Source organism: Amblyomma maculatum, chromosome 9 (assembly GCF_055883805.1).
Source record: "Amblyomma maculatum isolate TAMU_Amacu chromosome 9, ASM5588380v1, whole genome shotgun sequence".
NCBI classification, from domain to species: Eukaryota; Metazoa; Arthropoda; class Arachnida; order Ixodida; family Ixodidae; genus Amblyomma; species Amblyomma maculatum.
Genome location: NC_139352.1, coordinates 43,113,669 through 43,137,932, shown reverse-complemented (window position 1 = coordinate 43,137,932; position 24,264 = coordinate 43,113,669). Strand labels below are relative to the sequence as shown.

The 24,264-nt window shown below is 43.9% G+C and overlaps 1 protein-coding gene across 1 annotated transcript; it reads right to left on the bottom strand.

The window, feature by feature from the left end:
• Positions 1 to 935: 935 nt before the first annotated feature.
• LOC146178948 (uncharacterized) lies at positions 936 to 23,742 on the bottom strand. The gene is made up of 10 exons (XM_084580076.1): positions 23,715 to 23,742; positions 21,252 to 21,513; positions 19,924 to 20,059; positions 19,584 to 19,754; positions 15,978 to 16,130; positions 13,386 to 13,662; positions 12,423 to 12,583; positions 8,264 to 8,610; positions 4,422 to 4,767; positions 936 to 2,649 (listed from the first exon to the last, which is right to left on the bottom strand). The coding sequence occupies exons 1-10, from the start codon at positions 23,740 to 23,742 to the stop codon at positions 2,323 to 2,325; spliced, it is 2,208 nt and encodes a 735-aa protein (XP_084436202.1). The 3' UTR covers positions 936 to 2,322.
• Positions 23,743 to 24,264: the final 522 nt, after the last annotated feature.

Here is a 24,264-nt window from a genome sequence, read left to right as displayed (position 1 = left end):
TTGGAAAGTTAATTGCAAATCTTCGTGGCTAGGAAGAAAGTAAATATTTGTGGCAATATGTTGCTTTGAGCAAAGTGAATATTCTCATTAAGTCACAGAAATACAGTAGAATACCACTTGAACGAACGTCACTTAAACGAAGTAGTCAGTTGTAGGAAATTTATTAAATCCCCCCACCAAAGTTCTATTTAACACTATGCAAACGCCCTTCATTTTAACTTCAGTTATTGGTCATTTCAGTTCTACAAACATTTTCCGCGGCGCCATCCTGTCTTCAAGGCGCTGATTGGCGGCATCGGGTAAACTCCAAAAGGAATAGTGCAAAGTCAAATGAAATTTATAACGTCGCCGATGATCACGTCCCCGTCAAGTTTCTCCGCATTGTGCCGTTGATATGAGAATTCTAAATATCGTATTGACTATCATTTTATTACATGATATATTTGAATGACTGAAAAGAAACTTCGTGAACTTGGTATACAAGTTCCTATATACTAAAGCGTGCATCGCGTGCAATTCTCGACAAAGTGTTTCAGCTGCCCTTTAACCAATCCGAAGTATATATTTTGGCCCCTGAGGACGTCTGTACGAGAAGTGAGTAGTAATTTGGGTCTTAAGAAATAATTTCTGCTAGCTAATATTTTTAATATGTGCTGGTTTACTTCTGTAGGAAGCGATATGACATATGATCAGTTAAATAAAATGTAATGAAACCCTCGAGGGTTTTGTAACGATTTGAATTAATACTCCAATTTAGAATACTTTGCTGCAAGATCCACCAGTATATTTCAAAGCGAGTAGGCATTACTTAACATGCAAAATGAATGTAATGAATATGCATGTCGCTGGTATACACAGTGATATTGTGACGAAACCAGCATGTGCGTGAGTCTAGGCAAAACGGAGAGTAATGCAACAATCCAACAACTAGGCATCCGCAAAATCACATATTTATTCACAACTTTACACCTTTTGAGCATACAGACGTTGGGGTCCTAACATCACATGCAGTTTAGATGCGTTCTGACCGTCGCACAGCTCACGCTCGCTTTGTTGTCTGAATGGTTACTCTGCGTTTGGAAACATTTCAGGGGACTCGAACGTCGGTGCGGTCTGTCCCACAATGGTCCCTCTTGTCTTCGCCCTGCATGACCTCGCTCATGTGTTAGCCCACACTCTTGATTCTTGTTCCTCCGAGCCTTCGTTAGCGCAGTTCGCCCGCCTTCCACCTTCCTCCATAGCAGGCGTCAAAGTTCGAGCTGACGAGGTGCAGATCTGAACGGGAGCTAATTCTCGGAAGCTTCACCCTAAATCGGGCCCATCCGCCGTGTCAGCTGGCTGATTGCACGAGCTATAATGACAAAAACTGACCTGAGCCCATGTCCAGCGTCCGTTCCTCGTTGCTCTTTTCTTGCACCGTTCAGAAGGTCAGCGTCCCCAATTACCTTCTCAACACATAGCCTCTACTGGGCAGCCAGGCCTTCAGAGTTTATGGCGGTCTTTCATAGCATTCTTTTGTCTGAAATTAAGTGATGTCTTCACAAGTGTTCAGGTGGACACGCGCAGTACTATTAAATATCCCACTCAGAGCGATACACGCGCAGCATTACAACGTCATCATTTCAGATGTCAATGCCGTTTTCGATCATGAAAGTAGTGCAAACGCAATTAGAACCAGCCAAGCCTCTCTAGACGAAGGACAAGTGATGACGAACTATGCTTTCCCAGCTTTCTTGGGGGACTAATTTAAACGATCTGGTAGAAGAGGAAAGTTTGAGGAAATTACATTTGGAGATATACATTTGTGAGCCGCAAGCTGTATCAGTCAGTAATAAAATTACAGTGATTTAATAAAATTTGTTGGTTGTATGATGAGGTGAAAAGTCCCAAAGAAACCAAGGTATCAGAGACCCGTAGCGGAGGACCCTGGCAATTTAGTCCACCTGGTATTCTTAAGCATACACTAACATCAGACAGGACACAGGCGCCTTGCGTTTTGCCTATACCACCGTGGTCGCCATGCGATGCCGCACTGTTGGATCCAGCAACCCAGTGCCTGAAACTGATCCACCACGGCAGGGCTTTCGAAAAAGTCACTGACCCCCACACAGCCAAGGGGATAGTTTTTGTATATGAAAAGTGTTTTTGAAATGAATTTAGCGCCGCGGTTGTTCAATAAAAGGCGGCGTTCATGATGATGAAGTGATTTATGGCGAAGCCGTCGTTTATGATGAGGTCTTCACTAAGTTCGTTGAACAAAAATCTAGAATTTGGAATTTATTTGCCGTCGAGTTCGGCATGCTCTAGAAACGTGATGGCGCTTTAGATGCCGATGACGTCTGTCAGGCTAATATAAGAGCAGATGTGCGCGTGCACATCCTTACCGAGCTTAGCGAACGTAGGCTTTCGTTTTGGATGCGGCCGGCACACAAGCTTGGCCTTGACAACGCGCGTGAAGATGAAATAATTCAGAGCCAGCCTCTTTCGAGCCTCATCAATCTGCTCTTTGGCACGAGTCTTGTCACTTTCCTCGTCCCCATTGCACAGCTTCCTCAAAACAGCGTGGGAATACTGCAGCGTCTCGAAGGCCAGGGCTTCCTTTTTATCATTAGAGCCCACAACGAAGTGGGCGGCTTGATTCACGAGTTCCTGCATTAAAAGAAAGGCGTAGTGATCGAGACAGCTTAGGGATGAGAGGATCTAAGGACATCTCTGCACAAAAGCTTTGACACGGAGAGCTCCTCCCAGTCAGGATGACATAATGCAACCAAGACGCTGCGATAATGTTGGCTAATGTTTGAAGCTCTGTCTGTCTAGAGATATCATCTAGACATAGCATGATTCATGACATCATGAGATCGTGCGATAACCTGCATAAAAAGGCCACATCGCCTCTGCTTTACAGGCATGGACCAGGAGCCGAGCACGTCGGATAGTGAAGGATCGCGAAAGTGATACTTGCCAGGTGGCATAGCCGATCGCTCATTCTTGATGGGTTGCGTTACAACGATATCACATGCTTTCATAATATTGCAAGGAAATGTCAACTACGTTTCCTCATTTCAGGCGAGAGGATGTGATAGCAATCAACCTTCCAAACGTCTTCGGTGCCAAGTAAGGCACTCAACTCCTCGATCATAAAGGCGCATTCATGACATTTGGTTAAAGCGTGGTTTTCTATCTCCATTGGGTGGCAATTGCACCCGAGCCTCTGATGCCGCTAATGAATCGATAATCTATAGCATAACCATGAAGGGCTATCCCTAGACCATAGATTTAACCAAGTTGAGCGATTAATTTTTTGTGTCGGTTCCCAAGTCATTATGGGTAATGAGCGTGCCACCCATTAATGGAGCACTGCATTTATACGTAAGGTGTTAAAGAGAGATTCGAACACCAGCGGCAACATAAATTCCCTGAAAATTGCCATCTTAAAGCTTGCGGCTTTACAGGTACGTCTGCGGGGATCTAAGTAACAGCTTTAGTTGAGTGTCTTTCACAGATAACCCACTCTTGTAAAGCATGATCTCAAAGATAGCATGAACAAAGTAAACGTACTACACAGCGACTACTTCTCTTCCCACATGAGACGTCTGGGATCCCAACTGCAAGAAGTCATATTGGCCCTTGGGTAACAGATTTTGAAATCCAACAGTTACTAAAAGATAAATTCAATGTCTAATTTGAGCTCTAACCTTCTAAACTGAATCCCAGATCTCCCGATGAATTCCACCTCCTAGGGTTGTCTGCTGTCCACCAATATAAAGCCCAGGACAGACAAATTATTTTTCATTTTATCGAAACGCGGCTGCCGCAGCCGGATTGAAACGCTTGGCCACAGGATCAGCAGTCGATCATTCCGTCCACCGATCCTCCACGGCAGTGTACAGAGAATTTAACCCTTCACTGTTCTCAGCGTCCGCTGTGATTTTCCTGGGCCTAACATCGGACGTAACAGTTGTTTCATTGCATGCTGTGCTTAGATAAGCTCGTTTATAGAAAAGGTAATGAATGCTCCTAATAGGATTTTAACACCATCTATGCGAATAAAGATTTTCCGTGCTATTCAGCTGGGCATAGAAAACGCAAATATAACCTAATAGTACACAAGCCCATACATAGCAGCGTCACTCAGTTAACTATGATTAAGGCAGCAAAGGTTTGTGGTGCGTGCATGTAATAAAACGCGACAAGGATGGTCCTTTACTTCGTTATAAGCAGGATCTCACATGTGGTACGGGACCAAAATTTACATCACCTTCTCTATTCGGTATGCATAGCTTCCCCTAGACCTGAATAGCCGGCCTCTAAAATTTTCGAATTATTATACTCTGTTCTAAACATACAAACCCCTTCAATGATATATTTGTGAAAACGGAAATATTGATACAGCGCATGAAAAGACAAACACAGTTGCTCACCTTATTTCGCCTGAGGGCGTCCTTGATAGCGAAATCAGATGCATGGTTGCCGGCTTCCGTATATAAGGCCACGCTAGTCAGGAAGCGATTTCGCGGCACGGCCTGCTTAAACTCTTTGCAGATGATCCGAACTTGCGGGAGTGCGCTGGCGTCCTCCTCGTCTAGGTGCACAGAAATCTTGTTCAGCATGCGGTTACGTTCCATCAGTCGGGCCAGGGCTGTCGCTGACATTTTCCTGAATATCGGCCCGCTTATTGTGAGAACTGAGACACTCCGGTTCTGTTCCAGTGACCGCAAAACTTGGACGAACCTGTCTTCAGGCCAGTCGAGTAGCAGGTTCAATGTCCTAGAAAAAAATATCCCGGTCGCTTCAATATGAAAACAGCGATGAACTAGCAGCAAAGAGCATTATGACTACAAACATTTTATTGTGATTTTATAGCATACCACATCAATAGTGCATTCAGCATAACAGTTTGGTTATGGTTCACAAAGCTGAGAGGCCTCAATGGGTCTCGCCTATTTCTTATCTGATGGCGTCATCGTGCCCGTAGGGGTGTTTTCATGCCTGGCTGCTGACCTGAAACCGCAAGATCAAGCTTCTGTGGCACTGAAAATTATTTTGATTGGGCCAAATGTAATAACGACTGTCTGCTGCATAACATGAGTGGCTGCAGCAAGTTTACCGCAGGTTGTTCAGACAAATCTGGAGCCCTAATTATGGCATCTTGAGGGCGTCGCCTAAAGACAGCTTCAGAATATTAGAAGCCATACTCCAAAACACACTATGCTGACTAAGCCCGGCCACTGCAGGCTCGATAAGACTTTCCTGTAGTCCTGAAAATAATTAAAATCATGTGCGAGCTATAGCCAAATTGCGCCTGCGAACTTCCTTATCTTATCCGCTCAAGAAATTTCTTATCGCCCTTTGTTGCTGTTGCCTAAATTTGCGATACAGTCTCTTCACTTAAACAGTCGTTTATCTTGCCTTCCCGTTACACACCCATCCCATGTTCATTTATTAATTTTAATTTTCTGTACAACGCCAGTAACTCAGTTCTTCTCTGACTAACTGCTCACTTTTCCGGCCTCTTAACACTGTATTCAATGTTTCTGTTCTGAAAGCTCCTTGCGTAGTCCTAAATTTACAAGAGTGGAAGCGTGGGCGAGTTGGTGATGGTTCGATTGGTGCATAGCGCTAAAAAGACAGGGACACAGCGAGACACACAGGACGGGCGCTAACTTACAACTGAATTTTTATTGCAAGACCAGGCAATATAAGCACTTTCTTGACAAAGAAGAGGGGGAGACATAAAAGCGTTAACATATAGGAAGCAATCAAACAGCGTTATCGTCAAACACGTTCGCAGAAATGCAATACCTGTCTGCTAATCTGTGAACGTGTTTGACGATAACGCTGTTTGATTGCTTCCTATATGTTAACGCTTTTATGTCTCCCCCTCTTCTTTGTCAAGAAAGTGCTTATATTGCCTGGTCTTGCAATAAAAATTCAGTTGTAAGTTAGCGCCCGTCCTGTGTGTCTCGCTGTGTCCCTGTCTTTTTAGCGCTATGCACCAATCGAACCTAAATTTACCACTAGCAGTTTTTCTTAATAGAACGTTTTCTGCATCAAGGTTATTACAGGAAAGACAAAGAGGATATAACCTTTACTTTCGATCAATTTTGGTGAGCTACCTATCAGTGTGCTTGCAAGCCACATTCCAACCATTCATTTAAATCTGTTAATTCACGCTCGTGGGCCGACTCCTGGTTCTTAGTAGATTAACCTCCATAACTCTTATAATGATTCGTTGCCTGCCGTGTAGGGTTGTTTCGTTATGACACTAGTATGTATACTTCAAGTTTTTCAATCAGTTTCCAACTGCTCGTAGTGCTTTTTGTCTCTTAGTATTCGGTCATGCTCTAAGTTCGGCCCCTTAGTTACTTATCAGTACAGTCTCGTCAGCAAATGAGACTATAGCAAAGGTTTCTTCATTAACTCGTATCTTCGCCTTTTCCCTGACCACATCTGTCAATACAATACAAATTTCAGCTCCGTCGTTAACAGACATGGACCATTACAAATAATACACTATCAGCAATCGGCCGGTCAGTAAATGACAAAACCAATAAAATGCAGACTATCTACCAACTAAAACAAGGTTTTAGTATGGTGGCCCTAGAAGGCCATGTGGTAAACTTTTGAAGCCAGTTCGCGCTATTGCGATGCTTCACGAGTCGCACAAGTGCCAGATGTTTCAGACCTTCGTTTTATATCACTTTGGTGAAACAGGCTAAAATGTAACCATGCGTTAGTCCCAAAAGAGCTAATACTATGCTCCTTTTTACTATTCTGGAAAGTCACAAACTACGGCCAGGTCTACATAACAGAGCGTCGCGTATACATGCTGGTAGGGGCAGTGTCGCCGCCAAGGGCGCAGAAAGCCAGAAGGCCAGAGCCAAACAATCCGCCTCATAACCCAAACACACTGCCAGTTATTGATGAGACGGTCGGCTGCCCTATCAAGCTCTAGACGCCCCAACAGCCCTCACAAGTGCACGGATGGCAACGGCAGCGGCTGGAGTCCCGGACTAGGGACCCCACTAACGACACCCCCTCCTTTATCTTCCCATAAAGGTTTTCAGCCAGAGAGAGAAGACTGAATTGTTTACAGGCTGATATAGCTATTTTAAGGAAAATGACTGGGTGCCCACATTTTAAACACATAATAATGTTTTTCTCTTATTATGGTAATGTAAATCTAGCTACTGCCCGCTTAAATAACGGCATAACATTTTTTGACCAAGGATATAGCACAAATTAAAAGAAATCATCTCTGGTTCTCACAGATGTACTCCGGTGATTGTTTTTCACTGTCCTGTGAGTGGACTTCGAAATGACTGTCAATGTGTATATCAACGACAAAGCGGCAGTGCACCCCTTTAAATATCCCTTTGCAGAGAGACTATGAAACTCAACGGGTGCTGCGTTTGTAGTCTAAAGGGCTATCATGTGGGGAAGTATCTTTGTGATCATCAGGTGTGATGGGACGCCAAACTATTATCAGTATCAAGTGAAACTGAACATTTCTTCAAGCCACACCTCTTCGATACACGAGTATTTTCTCTTCAGCGTATAGCTAAGTAGCAGAGGCTCCAAGAATTCAGATTGAAACTGCCTCTTAAGAATTCATTGCTGCCTTGCTGCTGGAATACACTGTGCTGCCATTCACACCGCGTACTGCGTCGTAGCAGTTACCGGCTCTTGACAATGTGTTCTCATGTATATGACGTTGCTCTGTCTGTCTCTCTTTATCTGTCTGTTTGTTTTTTGCTCGATGCTCCAAGCCACCCATTTCACCAAAAAAAAGATGTGATGCGGCTTTTCTTGGTGCTTGAGTTCATTTTAATGTGGAATTTAGTCTCTTGCTACCGTCTCAACTCGTTCAGCCACGTACGCTGTTCAAATTTAGCTTGGTCAGCGGCGTCCCCAATAGTGCGTCAAACTGAGAGTAACCTCTTTCATCGGCGTGCATACCATGTTTGTCCAGGATGCACGTGGCCCAGAACGGACATAAGATTGAAGCAACTGGCATTCTGGAGAGTGTATTTCTTCATTTCTGTCATTATGTAGAATGATGCTGACACAGGTTAGCCAGCGCTAAAGTACAACGACCTTCATCACATTTGACTCTGCTCCCGTAATCCATGCTTAAATGATGGAGATTTCTAAAACAAAGGCAGCTTTTGCTAAGGCACTAAGAGCCTCGATCTCTTTAGAAATGTAAAAACACAGCGTAAGAGCAAAGAAAAAAACGAAAGTAGCATTCATGAATGCCCACCTGACGGACTTGGTTTTGCCGAGTGCATTTACCAGCTGTTGAACGATAACGTCTTCGACGTCGTTGGAGCCGAGAATGCAGACCGAAGTCGCGTTGGTCGTGGACGTCAGTGATTCTAGAACAGTGGTTGCATCGTCGACAGGGCACTTGTCAAGATCGACGGAGCAACTGGAAATCCTGCACAGGCCTCCGAACCGAGCGATTTGCATCGGGCGTGATAGGTACCACTCGACCTGAATGCGTGATGAGGCGTCCACCTCTGTAATGGTGTTGAACAGTGTGGATACTTCCAACTCCGGAAGCCTGCCGGACAAATCGAAGCTCATCCGCTCCAGCGTAGAATTTGTCTGTTCATGAAAAAGGTACCTTATTTACTTCATATATCACTTTACTTTTGCCTATAAGTCGTCAAATGCCCCGGCAAGTCCAAGATTGAGATAGAGTGAAAAACATTCTAGGGCACTTTGGATCATTAACCTGCGATGAGGCAAAAGCCTCTATCACTGGGTAGTCCGAAGCCAGCCAATACGGCACCACTTTCTCTGTTTTCACTCCCACCTTCGCCATGAAGCGGTAGCGTAGGCTACCAGCCAGTATATAAAACAAGCCCTGCATACAGTTAGTGCTCGGCCCCATAAGCTGCATGCTACCGGCCTCCACTTAACGAAAGCGTTACGTACAGACGAAGACGATCCGCGAGCAATAGGCATTAAAGGCTCTCGCCTTAAAATCACGCCAAAAAAAAGCGGCATACCGAAATTTGGACAAAAAGATCTTGTTTAGTGTAGCCAGGTACTCCTCAAAGTATCTTTACGTCAACCTAATTAGAAACATAAATAAAAGTATTTATATAATGTTTTACTTCTCATTAGGTATTCGCATTAGGGCTAAGGCTTCCCCCTTAAAATGCAAAAGGGTGTTAAGAAAGTCTTCATTTTTTTTCGGCCGCCATATACATTTCCTGCGCATTTTTCCATCTGGTAAAAAAACTCCGCAAGTTCTAGAAATAATTCACATGATTGTGCTCTTGTATAGCGTATTCTAACCCCGCCAACCACGTTTCCAATCAGCAAAGTGCTCGCGCTCACTATCTTGACGTGAGCAACCGACTCCTCAGTCTACATAGTCTAAAGTGCGTGCGCATACAGCGCCAGAAATGCAGACCCGATCTATTTTAAGCTGTGGGGCTAATGCTGTAGCAATAGCAACAAGCAACAGCAAAAATTTCGCCAAACCAATATACCTGGACGCATTGTTAAGAAATGGTGTTAATGCTCTATCAGTAGGAAAATGTCGCACATGGCTATCCGCTAGAGAGACGCCACTCGATGTCGGAAAGTGTACTAAAATGCCATGTGCGCCAAAAAATTAGCTTTTGCTCCTCATGACAAAAGCTAACAAGCAGCATTAAATCTCAATTCAGAGAAGGACGAGAATTGGAGCTCTACCTCTGACATCGCCCATTAAGAAAGCTCTTGCTAACTGGGCAAATTTTTCAAATTTCGAAACTTTCGGTTAATTATAGGCAAAAAGGAATGGTAGTGCCTTAACATAGTTAAACACAGCAACATTTAAGAAAGCTTTTGCGCGCAAGTGGAAATTGATGGAGTCGATGACGTGCACAGCGCGGGAGAGTTTCGCATTTTGCACGCCGAATGATAGGACGCGGGGATAGCAACATCGTTTCCACAATTTTGGAAAATTGATAACAGCACGATAAAAATAATAACTAATCTTAGCGCGACCTAGAACCTAGATTGATAGTCTATGCGTATTGCTTAACCGCTGAAAGGCGTTTTATAACTTTAACTGTGTGGTTAGATGTCAGAGGTATAACGCAAATTACATAATGAGAAAAAAATGAAACTATGAAAATGCTCGATATTCCTTTGAGTGCTGTGATTCCAAAAAACGTAGAACGTCAGTGAAGCCACATTTCTGTGAGTTCATTCTGCTTCACACAACAAGGACACTTTAACCTGTGTACTGTACTGGACTTGTTCTCTTGCCACTGATATTTCCTTATTCGAATCCTTATCATGTGGCATAAAAGAGGGCTGGTAAACTAGCTATGGACAGTATATTGCCACCATGGTTACAAAGTTTTTATTTGTAACCTTGCATGCGGACTTACTGTGATTATACAGCGCACTGAAAGACTTTGCGTTTGATATTTACGCTCATTGTGATGAAATAGACCTTAATTTGGTTGTAGCGCAAGATGTTCCGAGATTAGTCTGGCATAGTTACAGGCAAAGTAAAAAAGGTGCCATGTTATTCCAGACATTTACACCATCCTCCTCAGATTGGCTTAGTTCTTTTTCTGTCGCGGGTCAACCAAATAAAGAGTTAGTTTCTTTCATTTGCAACGTTATTCCCTTCGTTTCTCCTCTATGGATTGGGACTACCAGGTAACAATATGTAGAAATTTAGAAGCCTGTGTTGTATCTAGGGTGTCCAAGCTAACTTTCACCAACGGGTTAAAAGAATTGACATTTCATGTTGGCCAACAAAACCACTTGCATGTATACAGCTGCCAGCTGTCTTACGCACCAAAGGCAATATTTTATTTTGAAATTCATTATTTCGTAATTAAAGTTTTAGTGGAGTGAATACTGACTTAGACAATAATCATGTCATTTTCAAAGTTAGACAGCACTTCAGAATTCACAAACACCCTCTTCATTTATTTGCGATAAATAAAGCATTACGCTGACTTAGACAATAATCATGTCATTTTCAAAGTTAGACAGCACTTCAGAATTCACAAACACCCTCTTCATTTATTTGCGATAAATAAAGCATTACGTTATCCGGTCTCCGATCTTCAAACTAATCACGTGACTGGCGCATTCACGCACCACGAGTATGCTGGTCTCAACTGCGGTTTGAGTGGACTCAATCGGCTGCGGCTGTGGCTCCATGGTCACGTTGCAGCGGCCGGCCGACACCTCTGCATTGGTTTATTCGCCGAGGTGAGGGTGTAAGTTAAAACAACCTCCCCGTGTTCGCTGCAAGCATCGCCAACATATGAGCCCACCGCTGGAACTGGGCTATTGTCACTGCCTAAACTCATTTCGCTCCCTAAAACCACGATTGGGAACACCAAAATCGAACGAGACAATTCGATATTCGCATGGTAGTTTTTGTATTTCGAGGCTTTTCTTTGGATTTCGGAAAAAAAAAGAAACACGTTAGGTTTTTCTTTATCGGAAATAAATAGAATGAGGGTTTCAGAAAATGGTTCTCACATTGAGAATCACAATTAGTGCCTAAAACAAATAAATAGTAAATTACAAAATACCCTAAATAGTTACTGATTATTTACAAAGCAATGAAATTGACTGTGGTGTGCCAGAGGGCTGGCAGCCACATTCAAGCGGTTTACCTAGCCTGCAATTAATGTTCATTTTTTAACCCTTGGCAATAGTTAGTTGAGAACTTTGTATGCGCCATAAATATTTTAAGAACTTCGCATCCTAATATTCGTATTGCTCACGGAGTGACAGACACTGAACGCTGTACAGCGCGCTTTTTGCACCTGTTATCCGCTGTCTAAATGAGATTACATCTGAGTACAGTCGTGGACGAAAGTGGTATATTCCACGCGAACCGCAACGATTGTATTTTTTCAGTATGAAAAAATGTGCCACACAAAATGGCTTGGACAAGATGACAAGTGTATCAAGGAGGGTATGTTATGCATATCTCAGAAATAACTGCTTCTCTGGCGGGCAGTTTTCTCGCAGCGCGTGGAGTATACCATTTTTGTCCACGGGGCTACATTATGGTAAGGTTTACACAGGTTCACACAGATATGTGAACTTCTGAATGGCCGTAGCTGGAGAAGCTTTTTACAAATTAAATGAAATGTGCCTGCGCTGGCACTCACAATGGCAGAACAGTTCTTGGTACGCACTGAAGGTATTTCGACAGCTGCAGCCATGGCATTAGGCAGTGTAAACGCTAAATATCTGAGGTGCTTACTGTGTTTATGCCTATTTAAGCTGACACTATGGTCATGTGCAATGAGTTTCCCAAATGTCCTTAAGTTATTTGGCACGAACTCTTCTCCGGGTAGCAGACGTCCACAACCAAGTGGTAAAGGATTAGTCTACTAGTTATAAACACTCAAATAACAGTGATGTCGCCAACTGACTTTGAGCGCCCGGACGAGGGTGTTGATGGAGTTGACGGGGAGTCCGTTATTCCTAACGTCGAGCACGCGCAGGCGGGTGTCAGTTCGCAGTCGGGAAGCTGCGTTGATCGCGAACACCTCCTTCAAGGGGCACATGCTGAACTGTAGCTTGACCAAGACACCTGCGCAGGAACAGCGTCCAAGCCCGTAAATAATTTCTTGAAGCGGCAGCATCTGACGCGCATTTTCATCATGAAAGATGGCGGAATTTATTCAGTAAATGAGCGTCCGGTGCAATAAAATATTTATTAATCTTACTTGTTTGTAACTATGCTGGCTCCGAAATTTCCAGCTGAGAAATTCCAAAATTTCTTCCCAGAAAAATATCCTAAATTGAATGCGGAATTGAACAAAAACGAAGACAGATAGGTTGTAGTACATCTCCGTACACAATAGAAAACGAGTGATAATAGAAAGAAATATAAGGTCCAGAGAACCATTTAGAAAATATACTACTCTATAAAGGAAGAGGAGAAGGAAGCATAGAAAGAGGGGCCTTATGGGCTGACAAAAGAGCATAACTGAACTGGCAAAGTTGGCTTGAAATCCAGCTAAAACTTGTAATAAAGTTTCTACAATCATTATTTCATTTTAAAATACTGCTGTTTATCTTGTTAGAGACATCTCAGGAGTGGGATATACAGCGTTTCGGTATAATATCATGGAATGGGATTAGGCATTTTTTTTTTAATATTATTTAGTTCGCTAAAAATGCAGAGAACCAGCTGTGGTATTGAATATACCAAAAGGCGTGTACGTGTACTGCGTCATAATAATAGTTTATCATTTTCTGCCAAAGATGCAGGTAGCATCACTCGTCAGGGGTTCCGTTTCCTCTGTTGCCTAGTTGTTTTCTGCCTTGTTCATTTACCCCACCGAAGCTTCTTCACGCACTGTGCGGAGAGGAAAACGTGGAGTACTCGCCTCCGATGAGCGCTGCATAGGCCCTCTGCAGACGAGGCTCTGAAGCGGTACAAGAGAAAAAGGCAAGACTTTCTAGCCGGCTGGTGCGTGTCCGTGGTTGTGGCACTGGCGTGTCAGTCAGTCTAGCGTACGAAGGCCGGATCAGCATGAGGGCGGCCTCTAGGCGCTCGATGTCCTCGGCAAGGATGGTGAAGGAACGCAGCGTGAGGGACTTCAGGCTGGAGCACTGCGGCGCTGCCCTTAGTATGGCAGAAGATGAGTTGTGCGTACCACTGATCTGCAGTCATGAATGCAGAAATGTATGCAGAAATTACTGCACTAAGTTGATCTTTTATTGGTGGAGAAACTTCCCGAGTGTAGGAAAATAGAGACTTTTATTCTGCTGACATTTCAAAGCGAACTGTCTAGATTGATTTCAGAAATATCGGATGCCCTTCAAAAACGTAGGAACTTCGAAAGAAGAAAGTCAGTTCTGTTTTGTGTAGAAATTAAAAAAAAACGTAAACAGACAGTTATGATGACTGACCTATTTCTTGTATACAGGGCTATATCGTCTTACTGTAACTATAGTCTATGAAGAGTACTTTACTGGAGGATCGCGGATAAATCCAACATCCTGCAAGTCTTCAACCTGCCCTAACATAAGAAAGTGCACATTTTCATTTTTTCGGTACCGAGAAACGAAGGCAGTGGCCGGGATACGAACGTGTCCTAGGAACAAATAAAACATCGCTGTAATCACCGAGACACATCAGCAGATCATAAATTGCAATTTCCCGTGCGTTAACTTCGATCACAATGAGAAACAATGCTGGGTCTGTGCCGAAGAACCAGGGGAAAACGCGTCAAACGTGCTTGACTAGAATTCACAATTCTACGATGCCGGCCATGAAACAAACCTGCAAAGGGAACAGATGTGTGACGAAGTTTCACTCGAATTTGAAGATAGCGAAAAAAACAATGACCAACGAGTAGAAAGACGCAACACGAGTAATTTTTTCTACTCTTTGGTCTTCATCTTTTGCGCTACCGCCAATAGAGAGATTTAGCTTACCGTGATCCGCGATCCACCACCGTGACTCTCTACCGTGCGTAGGCTGATTGTTCCCGACGCGGTAAGTCTATGTGCCGACATCCCGTATGTGGCACCATCTATCGGCGTCAAGGGATCTGGGCATGCGCAGTGGAACGCGCTGTGGCGGATCAATGTAGCGGATCGCGGATCACGGTAAGCTAAAACTCTTTAATATGAATAAGATTCAACGCGCCTAACTTTCAACATTGTTAATTTGACTAGAAGATACGGTTCACACTCGATCTTTGGCAGGCGTTACGGCCGTGGTGCATACGCTTATTGCTTACTCATGTCTGGATGCTGGTGAAGCTAGCGGATGTCACCACCTTTTGTGAACACGTCTGCAAGCACTAAACCGCTCTTCGCGATCGGCTGCTGCATGATTGCTGGTTATTTAAGGGTGTGTCGGCTGGAATTCACCTTTCTTGACAGAGTGGAGAGCTTGAATGCCTGAGGTGACCTTCGGATTAGTACTCTTGAATTCTTGGCAGACGGAAATGGGGCTATGTGACGCTTCACGTAAGCTAATAGCTCGAGTGGCTCGCTTTCGCTCTGTATTAACCGTCTGAACATTTCTGCTTTTATCCATTTGAAGAAGTCAGTGTAATATATCTTGCTATCTTTTTGTTTTTCCAAGAGAAAAACCTGTTTACAAATCTCCACACTTCTGGATGTTCAAGTACCATCAAGCACTGCGATTTCTTTTTTCTTTGTGCAGAAAACACTAGAATTAATATGGGGGACGTAATAATTATGGGCGTTATTCGCTCGCTGAGCGGATTTATATTCTCCTTATTTGAAAAATTATTTATAAACAAAGTTTCATTCATTACTATTTTACGTACACCGCGTCGTGTTCCTAGTCAGGTTCTCCAGCACCAAAGTTGAATGTTTGCTTGATGATTGCAGTGTTCGGGATCAGTGAGGCTTTCAATTTTGGTAAATCTTTATTTGGTCTAACGCTCAAACTACATTTAGTGTTTGAATTTTGGCGGCCTTTTTACTCATTTCTAGCCTAAACCTATTAAGGTATTCAATGGCTTGTAAAGAGTTGTAATGGCTAGTTCATTGTATATAAGACTACCACGAATACCGTCTAGCTCGGCTCATTTGTTTCGGTCGCCATATGGAAGGCTAATAGTCATTTGTTCAACTTTGAAGCCGGGCGTGTCCTAGACGTGACTCAAAACAAGCTCTCCATACTCAAGGAAAAGATTATAATCAATTGACATGTCCGCTGGCATTGCAGAACCAGTACCGCAATATGATTACCATGGAATGTAAGGTACGAAAATCATGAGACATAATTAGTAACCATCTTATACAAGTTGCACATGTTGCTTAACATGTCGAGCCTTGTTACCGTGTTACCTGTGACAAGTACTTATGCTTAGAAGAGTGAATATATAACACCTTTTCTTCACTGCAACACTAAAAGGACATGATGCATACACAGTGGCTATCAAAAGCAAAATTATCCCGGAGTACAATGAAAGACTTTTTTTATTGCTTCTTACCTCTAGCTGCTCAAGGGAAACGTGGTTTTTCAAAACAAATGCAAGAGTTTCGCCCTCCCTGGCAGTCACAAAGTGGTCGTGAAGCTTGAGGCTCGTAATTGTCTCGTTGTAAGCCAGATAACCCAGGAATACAGTAGCCTCCTCATGCTTAACCTGCGCAACAAATATTTCCAGGCCAACAGAGCATAAATATTTTGAATTTGCTGGAAGTGGAAGTATGAAGTATGCAAAAATATTCTCGCGGGTTAGCCTGCAGGGAATGTTTGTGTTTTTCGCTATTCAAATTTCTTCTCATCGCGCTTCTATCCGGCTAGTATAAACCCAATGAGAAAATTCGAATAGCAAACCACACTGTTCAAATGACACACTAAACATGTCAGTTATAATACCTACTTTTCAAACCGGAATGCTACAATTGATTGTTTATTTTTTGTATATAAAATGTGTAACCAAACAAAGCTTAGTAGTCGTACTTTTGCTTATTTTTTATTACAAGAAAAGACGAACGAGAGAGGCATATAAGCAGGTAGCTGATATCGTTCAAGGCAATTAGCCATCACCAGCTCCGCACATCGTCCTCGATCGGCAGACGCACGTAGAGACTGCGACCAGCTTGGGCCGTATAATATATAGGCTAGCACACTCCGTCGGCTAAACGTTACTCTGCAGCTGTTTGGCTTTGCGTTATCGAGCACCGCAGTACATTTGAAGCCTCGCAGCAACCGTTGTGCATGTGTCGTCATTTGATTGTTCGATAGCCAATTAGCTGTGTTTAACAGCTGGTTTTTGTGGCGAGAGCTAGATTACATGCAAGCCTTGCCGTTTCGCCGTAGCGCCAGTTTAGTTATGGCCGCATCGCGACCTCGTGCTGTTGCCTAGCAACCGCTGTAGCCAAGTGAATTCACAGCGCGCAGATGGCGTGCGCCTCGCCGTCGCTTTGAACTAAGATCAGAGCGCAATAGTAATAATAATAATAGTAATAATAATAATAATAATAATAATAATAATAATAATAATAATAATAATAATAATAATAATAATAATAATAATAATAATAATAATAATAATAATAATAATAATAATAATAATAATAACAATAATAATAATAATAACAATAATGATAATAATAATCATATAAAGGAGAGGCGCAGTATCGGTCCCACTTACTTGCTCTGTGGACACCTGCCCACGTTGTATTGAAAGAGGAAGGTGGGAGAGAAAGTGGAAATAGAGCAAGAGGAGCCGTACTGGATAGCTGCGGAGTAATTTAGGCCCCCTGGGGATCTTTAACGTGCACTGACCCGCCGCCAGATAAAGCCCCTCAATTGAAGGGCTTTACCGCCAGAGCTTAAAAAGCTCCGCATTCCAGCAGCAAAGAGAGAATGGGAGTAAGAGGACGAAAAGGGCATTGGAGACGCCCGAACAGAGAGATGAACGGCTGGCCAAATGGTGATGCAGACTGCCGAGCGTAATAGACGGAGCGTAGCCGGCGAGTTGGAGTCTATCGAAGAGTTCGGTCAACGGGAACTAACAGAAGAGGATCTGACTCTAATTGCTAAACATATATGACCTCAACAAGCTGAGCCAGAGAAACGTTACGTATGTCCTGGCATAGCTGAGCTAATCCATTGACTTTTTGTTTTTTTCGGCTACCACAATAGCGTATAGTTGCTAACGCGTGCATTCTCAAATGGCGCGACTTTGTCTTCTTTCGGTCATCTTTGTCTGCTGAACTGTCAACACCTAACCTCTAAATTGTAATTTAGGGGATTCGCTGGATTAAGTTGACGGCATATTTTCGGAAAACTGCTTCTACCCTCTCCAGTATTTTAAAAATATAAGAAGCCTGGACGACCAGTTAGTCTTCTCGCTGGCGGTGTACAAGAGCATCTTCCGGTAGCGCAATGCAATAAAGGCAGATATCGGGTCAGAGCAGGCGCGTCTCTGCAGTCGCCGTTAAGGGACTGTGCGACGTGGAATCGCACATCCTTGTACCCACATCAACTGAGCTTCCCATCACCCATGAGGTACTGCTATCGGCTTCATGTTGACTTGCCGCTGCTCTTTTTTGGTCGTACAAAGCGCCAGTCCGTTCGAATTGAGAGCAAGGCATGTTCTGCTCGAAAAGGCTATTTGTTTCTCCACCCTCGAAAATTGAGTTATTTGGCAAGTAAGTAGTAAGAGAACTTCTGCTGCTCAGAAATTAACCTGTAAATAACAAAAACAGAAATGTTTCAATGTTATTGCCTTTTAGGGCTGACAGAAGTGGAGTATTAGATATATTTAGTGGGGCGTACGTAGTAAATCTGCGTACGTATTGAAAACGTCCCGAACACATTACTCTTAGTTGGCCGTGCCCCAGCGTGCACTGCAAGCGCCGTGTACGGTGGCGCCATCTGGTGACAATAAGTCAAAGCATATGCGCTCTGGTTAGAAGAAAATACCATTTTCAACTGTAATTACTGGTGAGAAGAATAGTCGTACTGTCAACTTTTTTTATTGCAAGGACAAAAAATACACGAACTGAAGGAAATGAAAGCCACAAGCCAAAGCGACAAGAAGCTTCAGAATGAATGTCGTTGCTATGACGACGACGTAAACAGCTTACAGAGAGGCCTAGCAGCTTGAAAATCGTGAATTTATATAGACAACTAGAGCTATTTGTCGCTTATACTTTGTCTTGCTATGGCTATGCCATATAAAAGCCATGTTCGAGCAAAATTTATCGGGACTGAGGTTTGAGATTTTCCAAGCTCGCGCCAAGCATAGCTTATGAATGATCCTCAATTATCTTTACTGGAATAATTTATAGCAAGGTGATTTTGGTCTAGTGCATCGGTATGTAAACAGCCACCACCTCCTCTCAAAGTGACTTTGGCTGTGCAAAGCCGTAGTGGAGGGCTGCAGAAATTTTGTGCATCTGGGGTTTGCTGAGGCGCACTGATATCACAGCCCACAGCCCACGTGAACGCCCTTACGTCTAATATACTAACCCTCTACCCTTAACAGGCATCGCTTCATTTCTTACATATATATGATTTATATATACAGAATATGCAGCTAGAGAGAAGAGTGGAGAGTTGGGCATGTTGGTTTCCAATCATGGTGGGAACTGATAGTTGCTAATCAGCACCGGTGTTGTGTTCTCGCTAAGTCCTATGTTAGCGCTGTCCCCACCATGCTGGGAAGAGCATTTGTTGGACACGGGTGACACTGCTACGCAGAAACACTATAGTAAAGTATGAACAGCTAGGGCACTGTTTCATAATTATTTTCGTGTCGCAAGGTTTTTTGCAATGCATAAATTGAAACTTCACCAGCCATCTAGTGAAGTCTCATATAGCTTGCTGGTTCATTTACACAGTGAGTGCTGCCTCAAGATGTTCCTGAAGAAGAGTCAGGTTAATGATGACATTGTCAAGGAGCATTTAAGAGATCGCGTGCGTTCCGCTTTTGTTCAACATTGACAATGGGAGCGTTAATCCTCTTAATGAACACTGTTGTAAAAGGATAAGCAAACGAAACTAACATGCCGGCTGTTTTCCTTAGTTTGACTGTGGAACAGTGGCACGTTGCAACGGAAATGAATGGAAATTGGTTCTTCACCTGCACATCCTGTATGTCGATGCACTTTAGAGTAGTCGTTCGCAACAGGTAGCTGCCAAGTGTGTGCGCCACGTTTTCGTCGAAGACGATGCGTGATACGTGCAGGGAGTCAAGGACCGGGAGGCAGATCACTGAGTGAGACCACATCAGCATGTCGAGCCACTGCTGCTTCTGGTAGCGGAGACGCAAGGAAAGCGAGAGAGAAACGTACTATTTTTACCTCCGTCCGAAGAAAGTATAGAGTTTGAACATAGCGTTAACGCCTCAACTGTTCCCGAAAGACAGAAACAACTTATAAAATATTGTAAAATTGTTTGGCTGCAACAGCAGCACAGCTTACCGCGCGGCATTGATCTCTTAGCGGGCCAATGAACTTGATGTAACGGACTCCTGCGCCGCCATTTTGCAGGGCATGCCAGAAGATAGGCATTTCGACATGTGCAATTGCTTGGTCCATCAAAATACGGGTGACACACCTGGAATAATGGGAAAAATACTGGTCAGTTTTTTGTCGGAATTCTTGTAAACAAAAGACTCGAGGAAACTAAAGACGAGAAGCAGGCTACGATGGACTTTTTCACAACCTTGTTTGCATTTCTTCTAACGCGGCCGATTTTTACCAGCGTAAATCGATGGCTTTCGCTTGGTTTTCATGTGAATCATTTTATTTTATAAACCAATTCCACAGACTAATCACTGGTGTCTTTTTTTTTTCTTGAAAAAAAAAAGATCCGGTAACTTTTCCTCCGGAGCCCACGTACACTCCATATAGCTGGGAAGCATTCTCGTATTGCTAGAGACCATTGGCACCACATTTGGACATAAAAATATCAGGTAAATAATTTCCTGTCGAAAATATTCATTTTGTAGTTTTCAGCGCGCTTATGCATAGATCGCTCGAGCGGCATGCTTTAGAGTTCAGGATAATTTAAGATAACCCCTGGCTTATAGTATCCTACATATGAAGATGCTCTTCCTGAAAGATGACACTTCCTTCGCCTTTCCCGCATTCCAGTGCTGCAACCGTAATTTCCGGCATCACCTGTGAAGGAACTGAATATGAATCTCAGTCTTGGTTCAAAAAATCTTCCGCGTGAAGCTTCTACGTCAGGCATCATCACTGTCGTCTTCCTGCTGTTGGGGGGGGGGGGGGGGTACTTGCTTTGCAAAGATTTAGCTTACCCTCTGGCATCTAAATAAAATAATTTCAATAAAATTTTCTTAAACTTGTCTCAATAGACAAACCCCCACCGCCTGTATCACGCTTATCGCATTTCTCGTTGTGATCAGCCTCATCCGAGATCTCCGTTCACAGTCTGCAAGCGAAGGTAGCGCTTGTATGACGTAACCCACAATGGCGTTCGTTATTGTCACAAATGAAACGCATTCGTGTGAGCATTATAAACATACAAATATTATTAGGCCGACGCACTGGTAAATCAAGCGAACGCAGCACGCTAATGAAGCTGCATGGAAGCAGTACGAGCTCATATTAAGCACTGTATCGAACCTCACTTCTATTACAGGCGGCTGCTAGCATGAAATCGAAACCCTGCAGAAAGTTACACCGGGCTCGTTACTGGCGACGACCTATCCTAGTCTATGAGAAAGGAAATCGCATCGCTGCACTTGTGCAACTTGCTGACGTCATGCGCGTGCGACATTTACCTGTGCTGACGTAGAAGCAGGTGTACGAGCACGGAAGTTTGAAGGATGTCCTTAATTCCAGGAGTGTTGCCGTCGGGCGAGTTTAATCCCCGGATTGTCAATTCGCCCCACGAGTGCTCAAAGAGCTCGACGCAGCTGCGAGACAGCACGCGATTCCATGGTTGAAGCTCGGATACGAGCCAACACTGTTTCACGCCCAGCTCGCAAGTGCAGAGACGGTCGAAGCCGTCGGGGTCGCACCGGCCATCTTGAAACGCTGCCCCTAAGTTTGGAAATAAAAGCGCGATCAAATAACTTTTACGTGCCAGTGCGATCAAGGTGCTACCGATTTTCTCCAAGGCAAAGAGAAATTCTGGATAGGGAAGTAACTCGCATGCTGGAATTAGGAGTAATAAAACCCTCGGAAAGCGATTATGCTTCGCCTATGATCTTAGTAGAAGCTCCAGGTAAAGACCCTAGGCCTGTGGTAGACTACCGAAAGCTAAATTCTCTCACCAGGGATCAAGTGTATCCTATTCCGAATATTGAGGAGAGAGTAGAACAGGTCAGTAGAGCGGCATATGTGACTACGCTGGACCTTACTCGAGGATACTGGCAAGTACCGCTCACTGAACGCGCCAGCAGATACGCGGCTTTCGTCACTCCGACGGGCAGCTACCAGCCAACAATGATGAGTTTCGGGCTCAAAAATGCTCCATTTTGTTTTTCCCGACTCATGGATAGGGTTTTAAAGGGGTGTGAAACATTCGCGGTGCCTTATTTAGATGACATTGCGGTTTTTTCCGACTCATGGGCGGACCATATGGTGCATCTAAGAGCTGTACTGAGCCTTTTGCGTCAAGCTGGACTAACCGTAAAGGCCGAGAAATGTTGCCTGGCAAGGGCGACCGTGGACTACTTGGGTCACAATGTAGGCCAAGGTTTCAGGAAACCCAGCGAGATTAAGATTTCTGCGGTAGCAGACTACCCGCGGCCGAGCACGAAGACGGAAATTCGGGCATTCTTAGGGCTGACGGGATACTACAACCACTACATCCCTCACTATTCATCTTTGGCTAGCCCTCTGACCGACGCTCTCCGCAAGACAGAACCGACAAATGTAGTCTGGGACGAACAAAAGGAAGCCTCCTTCGTAAACCTGAAGGCTGTGCTGATTAGCCGTCCGGTATTGCGAGCTCCAGACTATGGCCGAGAATTCACGGTCCAGTGTGATGCCAGTGATCGAGGGCTAGGTGCTGTTCTCTGCCAGAGAGATGACGACGGCAATGAGCACCCGGTGCTCTACCTGAGCAGAAAACTGAGTTCTAGAGAGAAGGCTTATTGCGCGTCAGAGAAAGAGTGCGCTTGCAAACAATAAAAAAGAAATAGGAAAAAAAAATATCGCGGGTTTAAAAGGGGGTGTGTTACGACCGTGCATCCGCATTTGCGCGCTCTATTGTTCGCCTGTGGGCATGGATAAGTGTTGTGGATATGTGCTGTTGGTACAAAGGCTCTAAGTGAGCCTGTTTCCATAAATCCTTTGTGTAAGCCTGTTTTGCCTTGTGAAAACCCTGCAAATGGCAAATTGACCCTGTCAAGAGAACGTCGACGCCTCTTCGTTTCGATGGAGGCGAAACGAAGAGGCGTCGTGTGCTGTGCGATGTCAGCGCACGTTAAAGATCCCCAGGTGGTCGAAATTACTCCGTAGCCCTCCACTACGGCTCCTCTTTCTCTCTTTCCACTTTCATTCCCACCTTCCTCCCTTCCCTTACGGCGCGTTTCGGGTGTCCACAGAGCAAGTGTGACAGTTACTGCGCCTTTCCCTTCCTGTGAACCAATTTAATAACTTTTACGTGCCACTAGTATGGCTGATATGCCTTCTATCTCAAAGACTCTCCCACGAATAAGTCTTGAAGCAGTCTGCTCGCTGCAGTGAAACACATCGTATCAGTCTGAAGGTGCACCACACAGTTCGTGAAGGCTTATGCAAAAATCAGCTCCGAATGCGTCGCGTAAAACCTAGTATGCAAAACATGGGAAAACTGCCCTTTGATGCAAGAGACTTGCAATTGTGCTAAAGAAATGGCATCTCTTATCTCTACTGCTCCTATATGAAGCACTATTAAACGATCCTTGCATTCAGAATGAGTTTCTGTTAACGAGGTACCAGGCACGGTAAAAGCTTAGAGTTATTCGAAACCGAAACGGCTTGCTGAACGTACTTGGAAGTAGCAAAGAGCTCAGTCACTTCAGTTATGTTTTCCAGAGTATGCTGCAACATTATTTAGCTCTTGGTGAAGAACACTGAATAGTATGAGCTTTATATGGCTCACTATTTTCTCTTTGGAGGCCAGACTTGTTAAGGAAATTTATTTCGTAGAAATCAGGTCTACACGTATCACTTTAATACATTATCACATTCAAATTCGTGCCCAAGAGTATTGCACAGTTACATAGCAATAAATAGAGCTTGTCGATCATTGCCTGGCAGATGAAAGAGCACCTCTTGCATCTATACAGCTCTACATGTTAATGTGCGCTTTTTCTTGTGTAATTAATTCCCCCTGATCCCTTGAAACTCAAGGTTTCCATTCGCGGATAGAGACAATCGCTGTGTGTTGCTTTACTGCATAACATCATTAGCCTTTTTTGGGCATGGGAGTCGAGTACGTTCGAGTAAGATGAATAGCGCATAGAACTTATTTGATCAGAGTTAACTCAAAACTATACTATAAAATGTGTAAAAATAAGTACTGCGCTTACTATAGTCAACGGACTGACACTGCACTGCACTGCACTGCATGACAAAGGTCAATCAACCCGATGCTATCTTCATTGTCGATAGGCCCTCAATAGCAGGGATGTTCTCCAGACAGCATTGTCCCCTTTGCGTCCTCTAAGCTGATTTCTATCATTTAAGTTTTGTACAAAAGGTTGCGCAGTTTTAAAATACTATAAAGCTTTTGAGCGCCTGTCATTCTCGCATGAGAACATTCTTGTTGCCAATTTTACGTTTGCAAAAACTGCCCTTACC